The 22,740-nt window shown below is 38.9% G+C and overlaps 1 protein-coding gene across 1 annotated transcript in view; it reads left to right on the forward strand.

The window, feature by feature from the left end:
• The window catches only part of FAF1 (Fas associated factor 1), a 243,967-nt gene that overhangs the window by 177,569 nt on the left and 43,658 nt on the right, over positions 1–22,740 (forward strand). Inside the window, exons 14-15 of the mRNA XM_056844462.1 lie at positions 9,376–9,512; positions 11,758–11,846. Of these exons, the coding sequence (XP_056700440.1) occupies positions 9,376–9,512; positions 11,758–11,846 (226 nt within the window). The remainder of the gene's footprint in view (positions 1–9,375; positions 9,513–11,757; positions 11,847–22,740) is intronic.

Here is a 22,740-nt window from a genome sequence, read left to right on the forward strand (position 1 = left end):
TTACACCTTGCCCTTTATTTATCAAAGATATATATTATAAATTCAGTCTAGTACTCTTTTGTGCAGAGATCTTTGGATCCGATATGAACCTGTAAGGTGTAAAAATAATGTTATAGAACTGTGCCTCATGACTTTATTGATAGCAGTGCAGCCTAGACGCCACGCCTTCAGTGTCAAGTCCTTTTGTTGTTCCAACTTGTGGAGCAGAAGGTGCAAAATAATAGGACCCTGTGGTGCTATTTGTGAAAGAGCTGTGATGCAGAAGAATGGTTGCCTGATACTGACCTCTGAGGGGGGAAAAGTGAAGGCAGTTGGGCACAATTCCATTTATGTTCATGAAAACCTGCAGCTGCCTCAGTAATACCTCAAAGATTCCGCTATCAAAGAAATTTAACAGAATCTTATGTGAGTATATTACCTTTGCTTATCAGGAGGATTCAATAAATGACAAGATCAGTATAGTTCATTTATTAAAGGATAGAGTCCAGCAACCAGCTGTGGCAGAGGCTAGCTGAGTATTTGCAGAGAGATCAGAAGAATACTCTTACTGGATCTTCATGGCTAGGTCATACAGTAGCCACTCTCATGCTGGACACATTACCTGTATTTTAGAATTCCTCACAGGGGACCCTGGCTGAATCGGTCCTTTTCTGTGATGAGGGATGAAGTAGAATTATGCACCAGCATGAATGCGAAGAATAGCATAAATATGTCCTTCATTGCACTTACCAGGACGTATTTACTCATTAATCATCACCTGTAGAGTAGTGACTTCAAATCCTTTGCCTCTGGTCTACTAACATATTGTGAATTAAGATTTAATGCCTGCTACATGAGTATCTGTTTAAAACTATAGGGATTTCCTATGCTGATATTAACTGCCCCATGTCTATCTGAAGCTGGCATGAAAATGCTCCATACATCTAGGTTGATACACAAAGTAGAAGCATTTAAAAATGGACACCTCTACCACATTGTTAATCCTTAGAGGGAAGGCATTTTCTATGGAAATGACCGGCAATGAGTTATATCAATCAGCCCTCAGTCCCTGCTTCCAGAGTGAGGCTTGTAGGTGCCTGAAATCTTATGTTAGAGTATAGTTTTCCTAGTGTCTGATCTACCATGCTGAACTGAATCTGTTCTGTGAATTATTACTGACAAGTGACTTGCAGCTGATTTTACTGATGGTAATGAAAGAGTCATTGACTATAAGAGTAGTGGTGACAAGAAGTAAAGAAGGGGTACAATAAGAGAGAGAACAGGTGTCTTGAAAGAAAGTCAGGGTTTAGTGGATAAAATGTTGGGATGAGTAAATGTCCTCTTTTTGTTTCATTTTGCTTTCATGAGTTATTTATTTATTTATTTATTTGTTATTTATAGTCTGACCCGAATTGGCCATGTGAACAATATCATTAAAGTAAAGTGATTTATAGTCTGCCTTTCTCACTTGGACTCAAGGTGGCCTACACAGAGTGAGTCATTACAATCAACAGGATGGGACATTCAATAAACAATGAAATAGGATTTGGGTTGTAGAACCAAAACCAGAACTGAAGCAAAGCATAAGTGTTAACATTACACATTAAATTATACAAAATTATATAGCTGGATCCAACTTATAGCAAACTATGTACAGTAGTATAGACCATAGTCTCTAATAATTTGTCCAAGTAACTTTGTGAATCAAACTTTTGTAAATTTTGTACAATGCTACCCTATCACCTACATAGAAAAGCCCTCTTGAATAATTCAGTTTTGCAGAAAGCCAGGAGAGTGGGAGCCTTCCTGGTCTCCTCACCTAGGCCATTCCATAAGGTGGGAGCCACAGCGGAGATGGCACATGTACAGGCAGTTGTTGATTTTGCCCACTTTGCCATTCCAATGAGCAAAGCTATTGTGGCATACAGGGGGAAAGGCAGTCTTGCAGATATGAGAGTCCAAGGCCATGAAGAGCTTTGTATGTGATAGTCAGTACTTTAAATTGAGGCTGGTAACTGATTGGCAGCCTGTGGAGTGACTGCAGAATGGGAGTAATATACATGCTCTGTACACCTGTTGTTGTTGATGGGTTGATTATTGGCAGTTTTTTATATCACTGCCCTGACCTGGATAGCCCCAGGCTAGCCCAATATCATCAGATCTCAGAAGCTAAGCAGGGTCGGCCCTGGTTAGTATTTGAATGGGCAACCTCCAAGGAATATCAGAGTCATGACACAGAGGCAGTCAATGGCAAACCATCTCCGAATCCCTGTTGCCTTGAAAACCCTACAAGGTTGCCATAAGTCAGATGTGACTTGACAGGGGGAAAAAAAGGAATTTGGAAGTGCAGTGTACATCATTTATACATATTAATACACAAAATGTTGCATGGAAATAAAAAAATGGCACAATAATAAAGACTGCCAGGTTCAGTTTGCACAAGGATGAGATAAAATCAAAATGGGAATTTTTGAGATGAACTAGTAGGGATGAGAAATTCAGTACCATTCCTAATAGAGTGTACTAAGATAATCAGACATAGATATTCTGTTTAAATACATTTCACAGCCTCCAGTTCTACATTTAAAATTTAAATATTAATACATAAAATGTTATTCTTAAATTAACATTTTAATGAGACTAATGTTGACTTTGCACAATATAAAATTAATAATGTTAAATAATTACATGTCTAACGTATTTAATATTCACCAAGGTATTCTTTTTTGCTTTGGAAAGACATTACAGCGATTCTTTTGTTATCAGAGATATTTCTGAGTTTTACAGTTTCTTTAAAGTAGGTCAGATAGTTACTGCCACTCATTTCTGAAGACTAGTTTTATTGACCTTAAATAGTTAATACAGCTGACTTCAAGGTTATGCATATCAAACTCCTGTTGCCGGACTGTTGCTTAAGAGAATTTTTCTGTAGAATTTGTACTGGATTTTGTAAATGAATTGTATAACTATGCCTTATCCTACAGTACAATTAGGAGATAGATGTCTGTGTTCAGCCTAGGTTAGTTTAGTTCTGATTAGAAGAAGAAGAGTTGGTTTTTATACCCTGCTTTTCTCTACCTTTAAGGCGTCTCAAAGTGGCTTACAATCACCTTCTATTCCCCTCCCCACAACAGACACCTTTTGAGATAGGTGGGGCTGGGAGAGTTCTGAGAGAACTGTGACTAGCCCAAGGTCACCCAACAGGCTTCTTGTGGAGGAGTGGGGAAACCAACCCGGTTTTCCAGATTAGAGTCTGCCACTCTTAACCACTACACCACTACACCATTCTTCCTCTCTCTGTTCAAGTTGGGAGCAACTGGCATGACAAGTGCTACTGTTTGAGCTCCTTTGCTCAGGCCGCATAGGCCAGTGCAATCCTCAGTCTGTATTGGACACTGCAGGTCTCACCCAGACCTTTCATAAAGCTACCCCTTTTTCTCCCTTCTGCCCCTTGCCTTGGCAGCTGTTGAACAACGTTCTCTGTTAACATCAGGGAGCCTTATCAGCCAACCAGTTGATACTCAGCAGCAGTGGCCAAGTAATAGATTCAGACACCCTCTGCACATTCTTCCTCTACTTTGAAATATTGGTTAACCACATTTAATTATTTAGGAGGGGGAGTTAATAGCTTTCACTTTAAGGTGGCATCCTACCAACATGAGGCCAATAAAACTCAAAGTTGGCTCTAACTGTTTTCAAACTATTCTCCTCGCCAAGCCTAGTTTCAGTTCCTGAGGTATAAGTGTAGAGGCTTTTTTTTTTTTACTACTCATCTAAAAATTAGGTGTTTTGATTCTGTTTTGGATTGGATATCAAGTGCTTCTCAGCCTGTGACATTTTAATGCAGTTTGTCTTTTCAAATAGGTTTACCTTCTAATGCATGAGACAACAGGACTTTGCTCATCAGATGGTGCATACATTTCAGAGCAGTTGTTACCTAAAATATTACCATAAGGCATAAGAAAACACATGATATAAGTTGCCTTTCATGAACATAATTAAGAATTAATAAGCCTGTACCGGTGGCTAGTCTTCAGAATTTCCACTGTTTTGCCTTTTGTGACCTGTGTTATTAAAAGTCCATTATTTTTACAGACTTTATTAAATTGGATCTTATTAAAGCATTCTATATTTGCATTTGGTCTTTCATAATTCATTATTATTATGACATTTACTTTTTACCATCAGATCTGAAAACATATCATAAGCTACCCTTTTCTCTTGAAAGAAATGCTAATTTCAAACAGTCCTCTAATGGAAGAGAAAAGCTTTATCAGTTTTTTCATTTATTCAGGATCGTGTGAAGAATACTAATGCCAGACTTCAGTATGCTAATGGATGAAAGCTTTTTTTTGGTCAAAAGCTTAGAAATATTGTTTTTAGACTACATAAGTATGGAAGTGAAAGAGGGCTACTACTGCAGCTGAAAACCTAACTCCAGAGTAAAATTCTGGATTTCTGTTACTATTAAATCTACAATTTCCTAAAATATTAAGTTTGTATGGAAAGTATATAGTCCGTTAAAAACTCTACATCCACAATGGAATGTGTGAATTTTTCTTAACTGCCCTCTTCTTTTTATGGAATCTTTCCAACAACAGACAATATTGAGAATCCATTGGACATCTGAAAGGTTTGAGAAACAATTTTTAGATGCCCCCAAATATTGCTGGAAATGCAGTGCAGCTGAGACTATAATGGTACACACGTTGTAGTCTAGAAACGTTTTCTTTTGCATGAACCTAGCTTCCCTTGAAAGATCTGTTGTACAACAAACTGGATAAGAGTTGAGCATCATACCTGGTTTATTTTAAGACTACTGCTAATGGCCAAACAATTAGTACTGTAAACTGAAGGTCAAGAATGCTATTGGATATGAGTGAGAAGCAGCAAATTAAAGGAAGTTATAACATCCCCAAAGTTTCTCAGACGTTTACTGAATATATCTGGAAGCATATGAAACTATACTGTTATAGGATCGAAGATATATTTAGGTCTCAATGACCTCTCCTCACCTACTTTCTTCCATTTGTTCTTTTGTTTTGTAACTTTATATTGGGGTGGAAGGAAGGAGATAAATGGGGAATTGATTAATGGGATGTTTGTATCATTTTTTTAAAAGAAGAACATTCCAAAATAAACCGTATTTTAAAAGAAACTGGGAATATTTAAGATTGAGGGAAAGATATTAATGTAAGGGAGAGAAAAAGAAAACTCTTTGGCTAGTTATTAAGAGGGTATCTGCAATTTAGGAAGAAAATAGGGAAAGTGGGAAACAGAGAGAGATGGGGGGCACTAGGGGACTCTGTACAGTTTATTACCAAGAAAACAGATGTAGGAGCGGACTGCTTGTCTTTCTGAACTTAAATGGAAAACTGGTACAGTCACTCTGAAATAGACAGCTTCTCTGAAACAAACAGGTATCTTCCTAAAGGTAAACTTTGAAAATATATGTTCTGAAATTAAATGTTCCTTAAGTACCCACTTAAAAAAAAACTTATGCTAAGCTAGTATAATTGGCAGTGATAGGTCAGTCCAGGACTGACCCAAGATTTTATAGCCTCTTTGACTGCCTGAGGCATATCTCAAATTGTGATGGGCCTAACACATGAAAAAGGCCATACTTTGGGTTTAATCTTTTAAAGGGAGGGGGTCTAATTTCAGGGTTAGATATTCGGCCTGAACTATGATCTGGCCATTATCTATTGAAAACTGGTATTGACACTCCACAGAAAAGGGCCCCCAGTTAAAATGGTCCTGCCACAGAATCTCATGGATCCTTCTGAATTCTAAAGTGCTCTGGGTGATTTTGGGATTCCAAACACTTGCCCTGTTGATGGTGCAGTGGGAACTTGCAACGTGAAGCTCCTCAAAGCCATTGACAAGATTGCTCCTTATTGACCTCTCCTGCCTTTAGGGAGAAAGTGAGCCCCGTGGTTTACTATGGAGCTGGGTGACCTGAAGAGGACCAGAAGATATCTGGAAAGATGCTGGCGGAAAACTCACACTGAATCTGACAAAGCATGCTACAGAGCTCATTGGAAAACCTATGAAGTGGTGGTGATAGTGGCAAAGAAATGTTATTTCTCTGCAACCATTGCATCAGCTAGCTCATGACCCTCCCAGCTATTTAAGGTGTCCCATCACCTGCTGACTCCTAAATCTGAACCTTTACTGTGTCAGGAAATGACAATTAGCTGTGACACCTTCGTGAGGTTCTTTGCTGATAGAATAACACAAATATGCTCTGATGTGGATGTCAGTGGTAAGATAAGCCTGGCAGAAAAAGTGCTTAATACATCATCTGGTCTGATTATGGACCATTTTGACCCAGTTATTGTGATGGATACTGACAGGATCCTGGGATCCATGCACACTGGATCCATGCCCGTTCTGGCCTCTAAAATCATGTAAGAAGCACATAAATGAGCCCTTGATTATTATCATAAATCAGACACTAACCTAGGGCATTTTCCCTCAAGCACTCAAACAGGCTGTCATCCACCTACTATTTAAAAAAACCATTCCTAGGCCAAAATTATGTTGTTGATTATCTCTGATCTACACTTTCTAGGCAAAGTGATTGAGAGAGCAGCAATGGACCAGCTCTAGGTCTTCTTGGCTCTAGACCCTTTCCAGTCTGGTTTCAGGCCAAGCTATGGGACAGAGACAGCTCTAGCAGCTTTAGTTGATGGCCTCTGCCTGAATGTAGACATAGGTCATGTGTCTTCGTTGTTTCTCCTGGATCTATCTGTAGCCTTTGATACAGTAGATTATACCATCCTGTTGAGGCATTTGAAGTCAGAAGTATGTGTTAGAGGATATGCCTTGGACTGGTTTAAATCTTTCCTCGTGAATCAGACTCAGAGGGTTGCCATTGGAGACCAGCTATCTTCAGTTTGGAAGTCATCTTGTGGAGTTCCACAGGGTGAAAACTTATCCCTCATGTTATTCAACTTCTGCTTAAAGCCTTTAGGAGAAATCATTCATAACTTTGAAACTGGATGTCATCAATATGTGGATGACACCCTGTTTTACATATCTCTATCAAAATCCTTTGGTGATGCAGTAGAGTTTCTGAGCTGCTGCCTCCTGATTGCTGTGGTCAAATAGCTGAAAGCAAATAAATTGAAACTGAACCCAGACAAGATAAGATGGAAGTGATGCTAGTTGGAAAGGCAGGTGTCTTGAAGGACACTGAGCTTCCCACTTTCAGTGAGGTTCAGCTAACGCTTGCTGACTCAGTTAAGAACCTTGGGGTCATACTGGATACAACATTACTGCTGGAGAAGCAAGTTAATGCGGCTACAGAAACCCTTCTAACTCAGTCCAGCCTACAAAATGGCCTTGACTTGGCTAATCTGGCAACCTGGATCCATGCCATGGTAACATTGAGACTAGTCGACTGTAATATACTCTACATAGGTCTGCCCTTGAAGTCAGTTTGGAGACTCCATTTAGTTCAAAACTTCACCACTCGGTTTTTATTGGGTACTAGGCAGAACATGCGTATCACTCCGATTCTGCAGTCACTCTGTTGGCTGCCCATCAATTACTGGGCTCAATTGACCATCACATACAAAGCCCTTCAGGTCCTTGGTCCCTCATATCTGCAGCACCACCTCTTTGCCTATGCTCCGCCTCAACGGCTTTGCTCATCCCAGCAGGGCCTTCTGCAAGCACCATCCTGCAAATGGCCAAAATCAATAACCACTGAGGTTAGGAAGACTCCCACTCTCCTAGCTTTCCACAAATTAGGCAAAACAGAATTATTCAAGAGGGCTTTTTGCACAAGTTAAATAAGACTGTCATGTAAAATAATGGTCAGAAAATTGCATTGATAAAGGGATAGGGACTGTGGCCTATAGTACTGTATTGCTACCTATCACTGTAAGTATGATCGAGACTAGGTAGTTTTACACAATGTATCATGTTTAAAAGCCCATGCTTCGTTTCAGCTCTTTTTGAGATTTCCATTTGTTTTCAGGTTTCTGTAGTCCAAACCCTATTATACTGTTCATTGGATGTCTCATCCTGTTGATTATACTTGACTTATAGTATGTAATCCACCTTGAATCTCAGCGAGAAAGGCAGACTATAAATAACAAATAAATTAATAAATAAAAATATAATCTAATTCTTAAAAACCTAATTCTTCTTAAACTATAATATCAAAGTTGATAAGGCAGTAGTGGTGGTCTCCTTGTTAAAGTATTTTAAAAAAATTACTATGAGATCTTTGGAGCTTTGCAGAGCTTCTATTGTGGTGGGAGCTGCAGAATGTTCCATTCAAAGGACATGTCTGCTGATTTAAACTTTGCTCTTTTTGTTCAGAATTAAATTACCCCCTCCATCTTCTCTTCTGCGTGTTTTTCATTCCACCACTTCCTCCTGTACACTGGGGTGAGGCTTTACTGCCACAAGCATAGAACAAGTCAAGATGTTTTTAGCCCTATATTGTTATAATGGGCCACTTTTGATTTTGATCAATTTTGATATTGTGGTTTAGCCATTTCTTACTATCCATATTTACTCATCTTGTTTAACCCAACTGGCTGTGAGTTGAAAAGGCACTGCCCATACTTGAGATTGTTATGACAGAACAAACTTTACTTCTTTTGAATGTTGGGAATCCCTGTTTGTTCAATTCATTTGGCGATATTGCAAAATACATGGTAAGCTGCAGCATCATTAAGTGTGTTAAAATTGCTAAAGTACTGATGTTTTATGCTGTTGAAATAGATGGTATAGTTGTCTTTAAATATTTTGTTTAATCTAAAGGACATTATCTTAGTATATGGATATGGTGCATGTTCTGTGTGGAGAAGAGCTTGGTCCACCCTAGCTTGAAAACCCTTGTAGTTTTGTGATGGGTCATAGAAAAATATGATTCACATTTTATTAAATAACTGCTATTAGGTTGTCATTGTTGCTAAAAATTACTTCAGTAGTGCATTTTTGTCACAACAGCATGTGAACAGGGCATGAGGCACTGGGGTTCCTCCCCCCTTTGCTCAGGCAAACATTTCTTCGAACAAACCTGATCGTTCACTGAATTGTATCTGCAAACTGCTGCTTATTCCATTCAGTTCTTCTACCCTTGAGAAAAAAAGTAGTTTGAATTTATTTGAAAATGTGGTGTGGATTTTACTATCTGAAAACCAGCTTGCTCAAGGTGCGGACTTGATATTGCTGAATATGATATAAAACTAATATATTGTACTGCAGAGACTGGATAAAAGGGAACGTTAGTGAAAGATGGTCGCAGAATGACTTTAAGGATACACAGGTTCTGATAATTTGGTCCAACTGTAGTTTAGTAACTCAGTTTTTCTTTTAAAAGATTTATGTTGCCTACAGAAATGTTCTTACTTTCTCAATATTTCTATTCTTCAGGTTTCTAACAATGTGTACAAGACACTTTGGTAGTGTTGTAGCTCAAACAATTCGAACACAGAAGACTGATCTCTTTCCACTGTTCCTGATCATTATGGGGAAACGATCTTCGAATGAGGTGCTGAATGTAATACAAGGTACAGTATGTGTTCTGTTGGACCATATTTCATAGAGGAAAGTTGTATTGCTTTTTTTTTAATCATCTGTCACCTGTTAGGTTTTTTTGTAAAGAGCCTTGAGCCACCATGGTCAGCAGAGAAGGCAGCATGTAAATATTTTTAAAATAAAGTCATTAGCTACCAATTTTTAAAACATAGTTCTAAAATCAACCTTAAAATCAAACCTTTAAAATCAAAAAGTACTTTTCCTTTAATCTTTTCTTTTCTTTTCTTTTGGGTGCCCTGATCTGGATGGCCCAGGCTAGCCTGATCTCGTCAGATCTTGGAAGCAGGGTTGGCCCTGGTTAGTATTTGGATAAGAGACCCCCAAGGAATATCAGGGTTTCTACATAGAGCCAGGCGATTGCAAACCACCTATGAACGTGTCTTGCCTTGGAACCCCTGCAGGATTGCCATAAGTCAACTGTGACTTGATGGCACTTCCCACCACCATTCTTTTTGGCATCCCTTAAGAGCAAGGACTTTTAGTTGGTATCCTAATGTTCTGGAATGCTCTTCCCCTAGAGGCTTATTTGTTCTCATCCCTTGAAACCTTTTGGAGGCCACAAAGACATTCTTTAAAATCAGCTTTTCAGACTTGGCTTTCCAACAGAGCTGAGCTATTTCCTGCTGTTTCCATTCTTTGACATTCTTTTATGGTTTTTAAATGTTTTTAATCATTTTATTCTTGAAATGTGTCTCTTCTTTTGTAAACTGATATGTATTGGAAAGTAGTCTAAAATGCAATAAAATAAATAAACATGCAATGCATCACACTATACACATTCACAAAAATTGCCACTTATGCTGAGCAAAAATGTATAGTTTGTGAATGCTTCTGTCTGTTATAGGGGTTGAAAGAGAGTGCCATAAGTATGTAAAGGGACTATAATGTAGTCATTAATACCAACTGGACTTTTATGCTTACTGGGTGAGCTTAGTTTATGCTTCTCAGAAGGTTGTGAACTGATAAATTCTGTATAGCAGGACCTTAGAAATAAGAGCTTATGGTTCCAATATTTAGGAGGTCAGAATATGTAGATATTTATGTGATCATATTTTTGCTTCACTCTAGAATCACCTCATGGTTTTAAGCAAGTCATCCTGTCTCAGCCTTGTTTAACTTGTAGGCCTTTTTTGAGAATTAAAAGAGGTAAAGAATGTGATGTAACTAATCCTGAGCCATTAAGATAGGATGGAAAGGTGTGGATGTTTTAAGTTGCCAACATTAACTAGTTTGCAAAATCCATTAACTTGGAATTTCAAAATCTTGAAAGTGTAGTGATTTCAAATTGGTCTTCATTCATGCATTTGAGGACAAATTAGTCCATAGTATCAATTGTTTTTATCATATATGAATTCTTTGTACTTATTCATAGAGATACCATACTTGTTAGAGTAGCTTCCAATCGATGGTACATTGACATTTCATACCCACACCAGTCAAGATAGTTTGATTATGCAAAATTGGTAATTTTTATACCTTTGGCCTGACATGCACAATGAAATATCTCCCTTATAACATTATCCAGTAGTCTACCAGGTATGAAGCAAAGCCTAACATCCAATGGACTGGGGATGTATAGAATTTATCTCTTTTCTGTACTTCTAGACTTTTATTGGGAGAGAGACACAGTCTCCTTGGAAATACAAGCCTGGAAACTTGACATGCCACATGGTCTATAAAATCCAAGGCTATTTATGCACTTTCACAACTATTCAGTTGAGGGGCTACAAGAGGGAAGGGTTTCTGGGGGCTACAAGCAATATGTATTAACAAATGAAAATGTATTGAAAAAGTTAAGTAAAACCCTTTTCTCTAAAAGTAGTTTGAATTTTACACTGTACGTTTAAAAGCATTTTTAAATATAGTTAGAACTAACCATCTATATAAAATCAATCAATGTCTGAGATAGATAGGCAGATTGTTTTTAATTTTTTAAAATTTATCTTCTTGGCTAGCAATTCTGGCTTTGCTATTTTCTCAGATACGAAAAACACAACCGAAAGCATCAATTGTAAGCTTAGGAACAAAGACTTTTGTTTGGGCATACATTTACAGCCACTTGTTAAAATATATAGAAACTTTTTTAAAAAAGCATTTTCTTATTATATCTATTTAAAAAAACAGCAAAACGTATTCCTTTTGGATTAATTCTAGAATGACATTCTTTTTTTAATAACTTTAATAATCTGGAGTTCAGCTATCTTTCTTTGTTGCTAGGTAACACAACAGTGGATGAGCTAATGATGAGGCTGATGGCTGCAATGGAGATCTTCAGCGCACAGCAGCAGGAAGACATCAAGGATGAGGTGAGAGCTGGACATCACTGCAGGCACCTAGTGGATTTAGAGAGTAAGGGCCTTTCTAGACAATTAAAAAATATGGGATCCCATCTTCAGTAGTGTGGTGCAGAACTAGATGCTGAGGAGGCAGAGCCTCAGCACCTTTTTTTTTTAATAATAATTTTTATTGTTTTTCTAAATCAAATAAACATATACATTTCTACAAATAATAACAATTATAAAAAGGAACACGTTATATTGTTGTTGAAAGTATATTCAATAGAAAAAGAAAAAAGAAGAAAAAAAGAAAACTTCCCCTACATCTTCCTCCATCCATCGATAAGCCTATGTACTGTTTAGTATAGGTAATTCCAATCCTAATATTTTTAATTTTATTCATTAAACTAAATCACATGCAGTTTTAAAAATAAAGCATTGAATATATTCATAAAAAATAATACTAACATAAAAATTAATAAATTTAATTAATAGTAAATAGATTAGAACACTAGGTAACATTTATTACCTCCTTTAAAAGTCAATTTCTCTGTAAACCCTCCATGTCCCCTAATCACCCATAATTGCAAATTATCTTTCTAGTATATTGATATAATAGATTGTTCCATTTTCACCAATGCTAAGCCTTTTAACCAGATCCTTTTTTGTTCCAAAAAATCTAAACTCTTTTAACCAGTCCCTTTGTCCGGAATTTCCAGTGTCTTCCACTTTTCCTCTTTAACACTAATCGTCGAAAAGCATCCTTGGAGATTGTTGGTAAAATTCCCTCTGCAGACATAGGGTTCTCATAGTAAATCTGTGTTGTAGTTTCTTCCATCCCAAAGTCGTAGAGGGAAATCCCAGTAACTCCAGCCTTTCCACCCTTCAAGTCCTTCAAGCCAGCATTGAAGAGTTCTTCAGGCAGATTGCAAAGACTGAAATCAAAGTCTCTCACATTCAGATCCTTTATGGCCAGCTGATCTATTGCAGTCTCTTCTTGAAGGTATACAGCCTCTGGTTGTTTATCATGGCTTTCCAGTTCCTTTATAGGATTTTCCTGTTCTTCAGCCGTCTTCTCAGTTAAAAAGTCCACTACTCCCACATCTGGCTTCATTGTAGTAGCTTGGTTATATATATCTTTAAGTAAGTCCAAGATGATGTCCAATTTTTGGTTGATAGATTGATGTTGAGAGTTTATCATAGCAAATAGTTGATCCAGCTGATTGATCGCACATTCCATGGGTGCTACTTTAAAAATTCTGTTAAAGCTTAGTTGGTAAAATCCAGACAGATACACACACAAAAAAAGAGTTTGTAAATAGTTGGAAGGGTTCTTGTATTGTGGGTAGTACTGTAATATTGGAATACCATCGAGTTGAAGACGCTCTAGCACGATGATACTGCAGGGAACTGGATATACACAAGAAGTTGCAAGATCGTGGACCTTCCGTTACCTCCTCTTGATATCCAGGAACTTGGGAAATATTTGCCAGTTGCACAAGGGAGACACACTTCCGGTCCCACGATAGATGATTCTGCGATGGTATTAGATGCCTTAGAGAGCAACGTGTTTCTTACTGTCTTCCAGTTCTCCAAGATAAGTCGCTTCCAGGGAAAACGTGGCTGGAGGACCTACTTAAGTCGGAAAGACGTCACCACTGGGGTGGGGGGGAATCTCCTCCTCCCTACCCTTTCTGTGTCGTAGTGTCTGATTGGTAGTTGCAGCGTCTTTCAAAAGATCCTGTTTGTTATGTCTACCCACTGATCAAATTGATAAGGTTCCTGCTGGTTTATCAGATATTTTCTTGTTTTCAAAGAGTCATTTATACATTAGTTGGTGAGACGCGGATTCAATAGATATTTTTAACAATCCTTCAGAGCTTCCAAATCCAGGTAAAACAAGAGTTTTTGTAACTTACTCAGATTTTAGAAGAGTAGGTATTCTTGCTTCCATGTAATTGCTTAGATGGTAATAGATAGAGGAGATCTGAGACTAATGCCAAGGAAATGTTCACGGCGTTGTATTCCCCTCAATGCCGGCGGGACCGCGCCCAATGTTTCCGAGAGTCTTCCTGAAGTTCTCTCAGAAAAAACGGGGGTCAGACTGCTCTTCAAGGCTGCAGGGGTATTGCTGCTTCCCAGTCCACTGCTTAGGAACCGGGGGGGGGTGCACGGTTGCACCCCAAATTCGGACGTTTCTTGGGTCCCTCGGGAGCTCCCGAGGAACGTGGCGCTCAGATCAGTGTCTCTACAGGAAGTCAGCCTCAGCATCTTTTAAGAGTTATAGAAGAGAAAGTTTTGGCAGGTTGTCATTGTAGGGATTGGAAACGCTGCCTTTTGAATAATAATTAAACAGCATGCCCTTAAGCAACTATTAAAAGATACAAGGAAGTACTGGGTGACATTGTATTGATTGCCTATTAGAGTGATACCATACTCTTAATGGTCGGGCAGCCCAATCCCAATGGGGGGGAAGGGGATAGGAGTCGGCATGACCTCTGCGCCAATGTTGGTGCCACTTGTGCCAACTAAAGTGGCAATAACTCTGGCACAGGGGCACTTATGCTGACTCTGGGGAGCTGCGTGGCAGAGTCATGCATGAGCGCTGGTGCAGCCAGGCCAGCGGTGTTTTCTCGACACAGGGGCTCACGCTGGCATCAAAGGGGGCGTTCCTGGGGGCGGAGCTGACTTTAGTGAGCTCCCTAAGCCCTTTCAGTGTGGGGACGCCCCTTTTTGCAGGCGCTGAGTTACGCCTGCAAAAAGGCAGGCGTAGCCCAGTGGAGCTCTATGGAGAGTTCCACGTGGTTTTCTTCAACATTGCTTTTTTGACTTGCTGCACTTGGCAGCAAGCCACTCTGGAAGTGGTGCAGCTGCACCATCCTCAAGCGCTCCTTAACTACCATCCCCATTAGGATTGGGCTGTCTTGCTGTAGCAGGAATCTCTGCCTGTGACTTTCTATAAAGGAAATAAGCGCAGATATGCATTGTCATGATGGAGATGAGAGAATACGGTCTTCATCAAACTGAACTTTTAAAAAGTAAGCAAAGTTCATGAAATGATACAAAAGGGAAAGTGCTGTTTTTGCAGGTGTTTGCTACATGTTTGTCGAACTAGATGAGCACTGAAGTCTGCACAGAAAGAGTGTTTAGTCTCTAACCCGATAAAAAGTTGCAATTTAAAAGTAAAGTTTAAAATGCTCAAAATAGCATGGGGAAAGGGGAGTTGTGTTGATGAGACTAGGTACTTGAACACCAGCAAGACTATGCTGGAGTTTGGCCATGGGTACATGGGAATCACCATGAGGACAGGAAGTGGTTCAAGTTGCTGTCCTGCTTGCCTATTTATTTTTATTTATTTTTAAATTTGTTCCCCGCTCTTTCCCCAGCCAACGCCGGGCTCAGAGTGGCTCGAAACCTAGGGCCCTCTATCACTAGCAGAAAGCTTTTTTGCTTATCTGCAGGCCAAGGATCCAACTATTATTTTTGCATTTCTTTCTTTGTTTTGCTTATATATTTTAGTTTTACACCTGGAGAAAATTACCACAATTTTTTTCTTTCCTACCTTTAAATTACAAATGGCAAAACAAACATACTTGAGTGCTCTTTAAAGGTAAAATGAGCAAAACAGCCATTAAAAAACAAATAACAAATTACTCACTACCCCGGAGGGCTCTTCATACAAAATAAAATTCGCAAGTGAAAGTGTAAAGTTTTCCTACTATCAGTGTTCCACTCACACACAAAAATAGACACAAGCCAGGTATACAGTAGTGAGATGTTTATCTGTTACTCTGTAAATTGAGAGTGACATTTGAAAGTAATGAAGTACTTAGTTAGGAATTTGTAATAATAGGTGTGTTGCCATTCAAGATTATTGTTATCCTGGGTGTAGAGACATTGATTGGCAATAATTCACTAAATACATTATTGAGCCATTTAACTCTTGTGGCTTGTTAGTACAAGATTTACTGATTATATTGTATGTTAATCTGAATGTATGCTGCCTGCATGTATATCCACTACTTCAGGGTTCCCCCCCCCCCCACACCTTCTACTTATTTTCCATAACTCATTGGCAATGAAATTGACTTTAATTCCTTTCCATTCTCAATAGAAATTTTAATTACCAGGGTTACATGATTAAAACGTGGCATAATATAATTGAAAATGATATTGCATTTTAACAGCAAGATGTCAGGAGAATAATACATATATATTCATTTTTTAAAGGCAGTTTCCTAAAAACTCTAAAATGCAGGTTACAAATCCCTTTGAATGTTTCAGGTATAACAAACTGATTGGGATGGATCAAGCCGAGAGCACGCCGGGAGAAAAAATGGTCTTGGAAAAGGGCCCCAACGCACAATCCCAAAGGAGGGAGGGATAAAAAGCCTGCTCAGCTAGCCCTGGGTGGGGCTCAACCAGGTTCCTCCTTCCCACCCCTGCATGGGGGGAGTGCTGTGAGCTTGTGGCAGCAGCTGCCACCTGCCTTGCACAAAGTGGGGGCCACCCCTCTCTTAGGGCCAGGGTGGCTCAGCAGGGAGGCAACCTCCCGAGCAATTGGCCTACAAAGGCTTTTCCTGGTGGCCTTAATGGCCAACCTGCCCCTGGACCAATTGATCAATGGGCACAAGGATTGTGGGTCTTTCCTGCATTCTTTCCCCCATCAGTCTCTTCCAGCACTAGGAAAGTTCATTCCCAGGGCTGCAAGGTCCATGGAGACTAGTAGCTATGCAGGTCAGGGAACTGTGCTGAAGAGGGGAAAGTGGAAATATCATGCTCTCCTTCCTGTTACCTCCAATGGAGGCTCTCATAGAGATATAGCAGCTACTGGTATTCTTACAGTTCAAAGTAATGGCAGCAACAGATTCTATATGCTATAGCCCATACCTAAGTATTGCTGAGAATAAGTCCCATGAGGAGATCCGGGATGCCTGCCTCTCAGTTAGTGAGGGCAAGCAGAGCAGTACCTGCAGAATAGGGATACTAGCTAATTGCTGCAATCAAGACATCCCAAGAAGCCGAGGTTCATATTTGTCAGGCATGAACACAACCTGTTGTTATGCTCTTGCACTCCCTTCCTCTTCTCGTAGGTGGAGATCAGTTGAAGGCTTCCTGGTTTGGGAAGCCTTCAAACAAGCTCAAAATCTCCATAACATCTGAATGCAGGTGCCTGGGAGGCTGGTTCTATCTCACAGACTGGGGATGGTCAAACACCCACTGGGTGAGATTGTGTCCTGTTCACTGGTTGCAAACAAAGACCTAATTTTCCACTGATAGTTTTGATAGTTTGTCAGTCTGTGTGTGGTTGGTTAGCAGCTTGTTTCACGTATTTCTTATAACCATGTTATATAGCACAGTTGGCTTTTGGCACATGCATGTTCTCACACAGCCTTATTATGTTCTACCACCTCAGCATCCTTGCTGCATAATCAGCATGCGATTATTTAAATAGGCAATTATGTCACTTATCTCATCAATCAGTCATCAATAGATCAATAAAATCCTACTACTCAATGCTTGCCTAACCTGTCCTTAGTGACACTAGTGGCCACCAATTATTTTGAATTGGCAGCATCTTTGCACATGCACAGTTTTGGGAAAACTCAATGCAAACTGGTTGGGCAGGTATTTGTGGCTTCTCAGCAAGAACTGAACATACTGAGTGGTCAGCTCACAACTGATCACTACTTTTGGTTGGCCACTGTGTGAACAGACTGCTGGACTTGATGGGCCTTGGTCTGATCCAGCAGGGCCTTTCTTATGTTCTTTTCTTCTTGATTACAGTAAGTTTAGCAGTCAAACATGTCCATGGCAAAATTGGCAACATCCCTACAACAAACCAGAATTCTAAAACTTGGCTTGTGTTTGACTCAGATCAAAAATGGTTCAGATTAAGACTTCCGGTGGTGCCGGTGGAGAGAGCACTCCATTTCCCCAGGTTGTCCTGGGAGAAATCCAAGTTTGCGTTATTTTTGGGGTACATAGATACCCCAATCCGACCCTTGCAAGTGGGTTGGAAAGCAGGAACTCCCTGCAGCCCGCAAACGCGGTTTGACCTCCTAGGTACTCTGAGGGGGCTTTTTTAAGCCCCTCGGAGTCCTAGACGCCGGTCCTGCGAGGGCACTAGGGAAGGACATCGCCAAAACGCAACTCTGGCAGCAAGCTCTACCCTCCACCTCCTTAATACCAACATAAGGACTACATAAAGAAAAGAACCTCACCTCTTGACACCCAAGTGAGTACAAAAGAACTCTTCGTCTACTTACTAGAAATTTGAACAGACGGGGGGCGGATAAGAATATTTCTGGGACCCCCACCCCTCCATAATCCGAACTGAAAAAGTTTGATCTGAGTTAGTCATCGGGATTAGCGACAGGAGCCTTATTGGATCGATCAGCCTAAACCATAACAAAGAGTCGGAAGGATACCTTTTAGACTGACAAGAATTATCACCAATGAGAAGGTCCGAAGGAAGGGGAGGGTGATCTCTCTTCCTGATTTTCCGGCGAATTCCTGCCACGTTTGCAGTAAGGGGTGCCTGGAACGGAAGACTCTCTATAACACCCTCTCTATCATTGGAACTAAAACAACAGGAAGTAGCCGCGGGACTGAATATCCGTCGCACTCGAGTTACTTTCAAATCATTCCTGAAGGAATAACCATCGAGAAGAGGCGATAGAAGGTCTGCAGCACTAGCAACTTCCTGTTTACTTCCTGATTAACCCGATCTAGAGCGACCGAAAAAACTCACTGGTATTTTAAAACTTTAAAATGCAATTTTAAAGCCAATTTCGACTCTTTTCAACCCGAAAAAATTATTAGGCTGATCTTTGAACTATCATCTTTTAACCAGCACCTTAAAGGCCCTGTCGGTAGACATGTATTTTACCAGCTTTTTTTTAATGTAAATGTCTCGACCCCGCTCTGGCTCACTACACAGCCCTGCCTATACTAAACTAAGGGACTCTTTACAAACCTCGACCATGGAAAAAAAGTTACAGGATATGCTAACTAAACAAACTGAGGCAACAAATAAACAGTTTGAACAGATGTCTACACAGATGGCACAGTTGACTTCTATGATGACAAATCTTGGTCAAGCATCCCAAGCTATTAATCAGAAGTTGGAAGTGGTCACTGGAGACTTGAAAGAAGTAAAAACTCAAATGATTGTTATGAAGACAGATATGCAAGCGATGGATGTATCAATTAAGAAAGTGATGGATGAGCACAAGGACACAAAGAAAAAATTAACAAGCCAAGAAAAACAGATTGAAACAATACAAGCGGATCAGATGGCGGCAAAAAATCAAATGGCAATGATGGAGATGAGAGTGAGAGAGACCAATCTTCGTATACGCAATTTTCCAGATATGATGGGAGACAATAAAGAATCTGCAATACCAAATTTGGCCTACTTATTTCAGATAGATGAACAAGAATTAAAACAAGCCATTAATAGAATATACAGGATACCACTACCTGCTAGAATGAGAAGATCTAAGCCAAGAGATTTGATGATAGTGTTTTATGACACCAGAGTTAAAGATAAGATTATGAAGATTCATTATGAAAATCCAGTGTCAGCAGGAGATTCCTCTCTTATACTATTGAAGGATATTCCAAGGCATCTACTTTCACAGAGGAATAACTACAAAGACTTTGTGTCTATACTGAAAGCTAATGGTATCAAATACCGTTGGATTATGCCACAAGGTCTGGCTTTCACCTATAAGGAAGTGAAAACGACAATTCTATCCCAAGCAGATGTGGGGAAATTTCTGAGAAAATATAAAATGGACCTTAAAGAATTACCTGGAGAGAAGGAGGAAGAAGAAGAGGAAGAAGAAGAGGTACAGGGTGCAGAAGGTGGTACCAAACTATAGACTTTTTATTTTGCTAAAAAACACTACATTATGGCAAAAGCAATTTCTTGGAATGTAAATGGACTGAATGAGAAAACTAAAAGGGCCAGAATCTTCAAATATCTACAGAAATATAAATACTCCCTAATTTGCCTACAAGAAACCCATATAGCTTCAAAGCATAAAAAATACTTGGAGAAACAGGTGCTTGGACAAGCATTTATTGCTTCTGCTAAAACTAAAACAAAGGGAGTGGTAATCTATGCCCACCCCAGTCTCTGTCCAGAACTAGTATATAAAGACAATGAAGGAAGAATTGTAATTATCAGAACTAAAATATTGGGACAAAGGACAATAGTGGTTGGAATCTATGCACCCAATGAAGGGAAAAAATCCTTCTATGAAAAATTACACGACCTGATAGCCCAGTACGCAAAAGACCAAATTTTATTGATGGGCGACTTCAATGGAATTATTCTCCCATCTCTGGACAAAAAATCAAAAGCAAAAGATATCAATGATGGATGCTTGCCTAAAACTTTCTTTGCCATGGCTTCAGAATTAGAATTACAAGACATTTGGAGAACAATGAATACAACAGCTAAAGAATACACCTTTTATTCAGCAAGACATGATTCACACTCCAGAATCGATATGATATGGGCCAGTAAATCAATTTTCACGCAACTACGTAAAATTCATATTTTACCTAGAACTTTTTCTGATCACAATCCTGTTACCTTTGATTGGAACAATAAACAAGCATTTAGATGGCGAATGAACGATAAACTGTTAAAAGACAACAAGATACAAAAGGAATTACAGGTTTTAATGAAAGACTTTTTTGAAATTAACCTTAATGGGGAAACTTCTTTAAATACAGTTTGGGACGCATTCAAAGCTGTTCTGAGAGGTTTTATGATACAGAAACACTCGGCCTGGAAGAAGACTCAAATGCAATTTACAAACAATATACTTTGGAATTTACAAAAATTGGAGCAGAAATTGGTAATGGTAACACAGGAAGAGGAGAGAAGAGAAATTCAAATACAGATTTCTGCATCTAAACACCAATTAAATTTGGTAATAATGGAGGAAATGAATAAAAATCTGAAACTTGCTAAACAAAAGTATTTTGAATATGCAAATAAACCAGGAAAATTTTTAGCAACACAACTGAAGGACTCATTTCAAAAGAAGATTATAACAAAAATCCAAACTGCTAAAGGACCAGTTTATTCAACTACAGAAATTCAGAAAGAATTTGTTTCATTTTACTCTAAGTTATATCAGAAAGAAAATACTCCAAAACAGAAAATAGATAAATTTCTAAACTCAATACAGATGAAAGCTTTGTCAATGACCCAGAGAGAATGTATTGAAGCTCCAGTAACAAGGGAAGAAATACAAGAAGCAATACTGAGACAAAAAACGGATAAAACACCTGGACCAGATGGAATTACTGCACTATTTTATAGAACATTTAGTGACAATTTAGTTGGATTTTTTGGTTCACTTTACAATGCAATTTTGGACGAGGGAACATCCCCGGAGACTTGGTCACACGCATTTATATCACTGATACCCAAAGAAGGAAGAGATCCAGAAAAAACATCTAATTACAGACCTATATCGCTCTTAAATGTGGATTACAAAATTTTTGCTTCGGTTTTGGCATGTAGGATAAAGCAATTTATTAAGGATCTTATACATGAGGACCAAGCAGGTTTTATACCAGGAAGGCAAATAAAAGACAATGTAAGAATTTTACTAGATTCACTGGAATATTATGACCAGAATATTCAACAAACTGCGGCTTTTGTATTTTTGGATGCAGAAAAAGCCTTTGATATGGTCTCTTGGAACTTCTTGAAACGGATTTTGGATAAATTGAACTTTGGAGATCGTTTTCAGAAAGGTATATCGGCTATTTATACCTCCCAACAAGCTAAAATTTTGGTTAATGAATCAATGTCAGATAACTGCCAAATCACGAAAGGGACTAGACAGGGATGTCCCTTGTCTCCACTTTTATTTTTGTTGGTGTTGGAACCGCTATGTGTGAAACTAAGAAGTATGGAGGACATCCGCGGGCTAAGAATTAAAAAACATGAATTTTAAGTTGAGAGCATTCGCGGATGACCTACTGCTAATTTTGGAAAACCCAACACAGTCAATGAATATACTTCAGGAGACTTTGGATGATTTTGGAAAAGTATCAGGCTTTAAAGTGAATCAAGAAAAAACAAAGATAATATTTAAAAATTTATCGGAAATACAACAACAGGAATTTATATCATATACTGGCTGGGAGAAAGCTAACAAAGTTAAATACCTGGGAATTTGGATTACTGCAAAGAATAAAGATCTGTTAACCAACAATTACCTCAAGTTATGGGGTAAGATTAAAACTGATATGATTATATGGTCAAACAAAAAATTGTCATTAATGGGACGTATCTCAACGATCCAAATGAATGTCTTACCGAGGATGCTCTTCTTATTCCAAAATTTACCAATAATATCACAAACTAAATATTTTGAAACTTGGAGGAAAGACATTTCAAACTTCATCTGGCAAGGAAAAAAACCAAGGACTGCTTATAAATACTTGGTGGATCTAAAAACTAGAGGAGGTTTAGCACTGCCTAATTTTCAACTCTATGCTGAAGCGGTAGCTTTAGTATGGCTAAAAGACTGGATGAATTTGTCAAATGTACGTTTGTTAGACTTGGAAGGTTATAATAACTTAAGTGGATGGCATGGTTATTTGTGGTATGATAAAATTAAATTACAAGCAACATTTCGTAATCATATAATCAGGTCCTCTCTACTTCGTATCTGGATGAGATCTAAACACATTTTGGAACCAGAAACACCGATGTGGATATCACCCCAAGAAATGCTAACTTTGCGCCCACTTAGACCAGACAAATTTATTACTTATCAAGATCTAATTAATTGGGAAGGAAAGAAATGCTCACTAAAAGACTTTCAACTTCTTAAGGATGATTTACAATGGCTTCAATACTACCAAATCAAATCAGTTTTTGTAC

This window comes from Euleptes europaea, chromosome 2 (genome assembly GCF_029931775.1).
Source record: "Euleptes europaea isolate rEulEur1 chromosome 2, rEulEur1.hap1, whole genome shotgun sequence".
In the NCBI taxonomy this organism is placed as follows: domain Eukaryota; kingdom Metazoa; phylum Chordata; class Lepidosauria; order Squamata; family Sphaerodactylidae; genus Euleptes; species Euleptes europaea.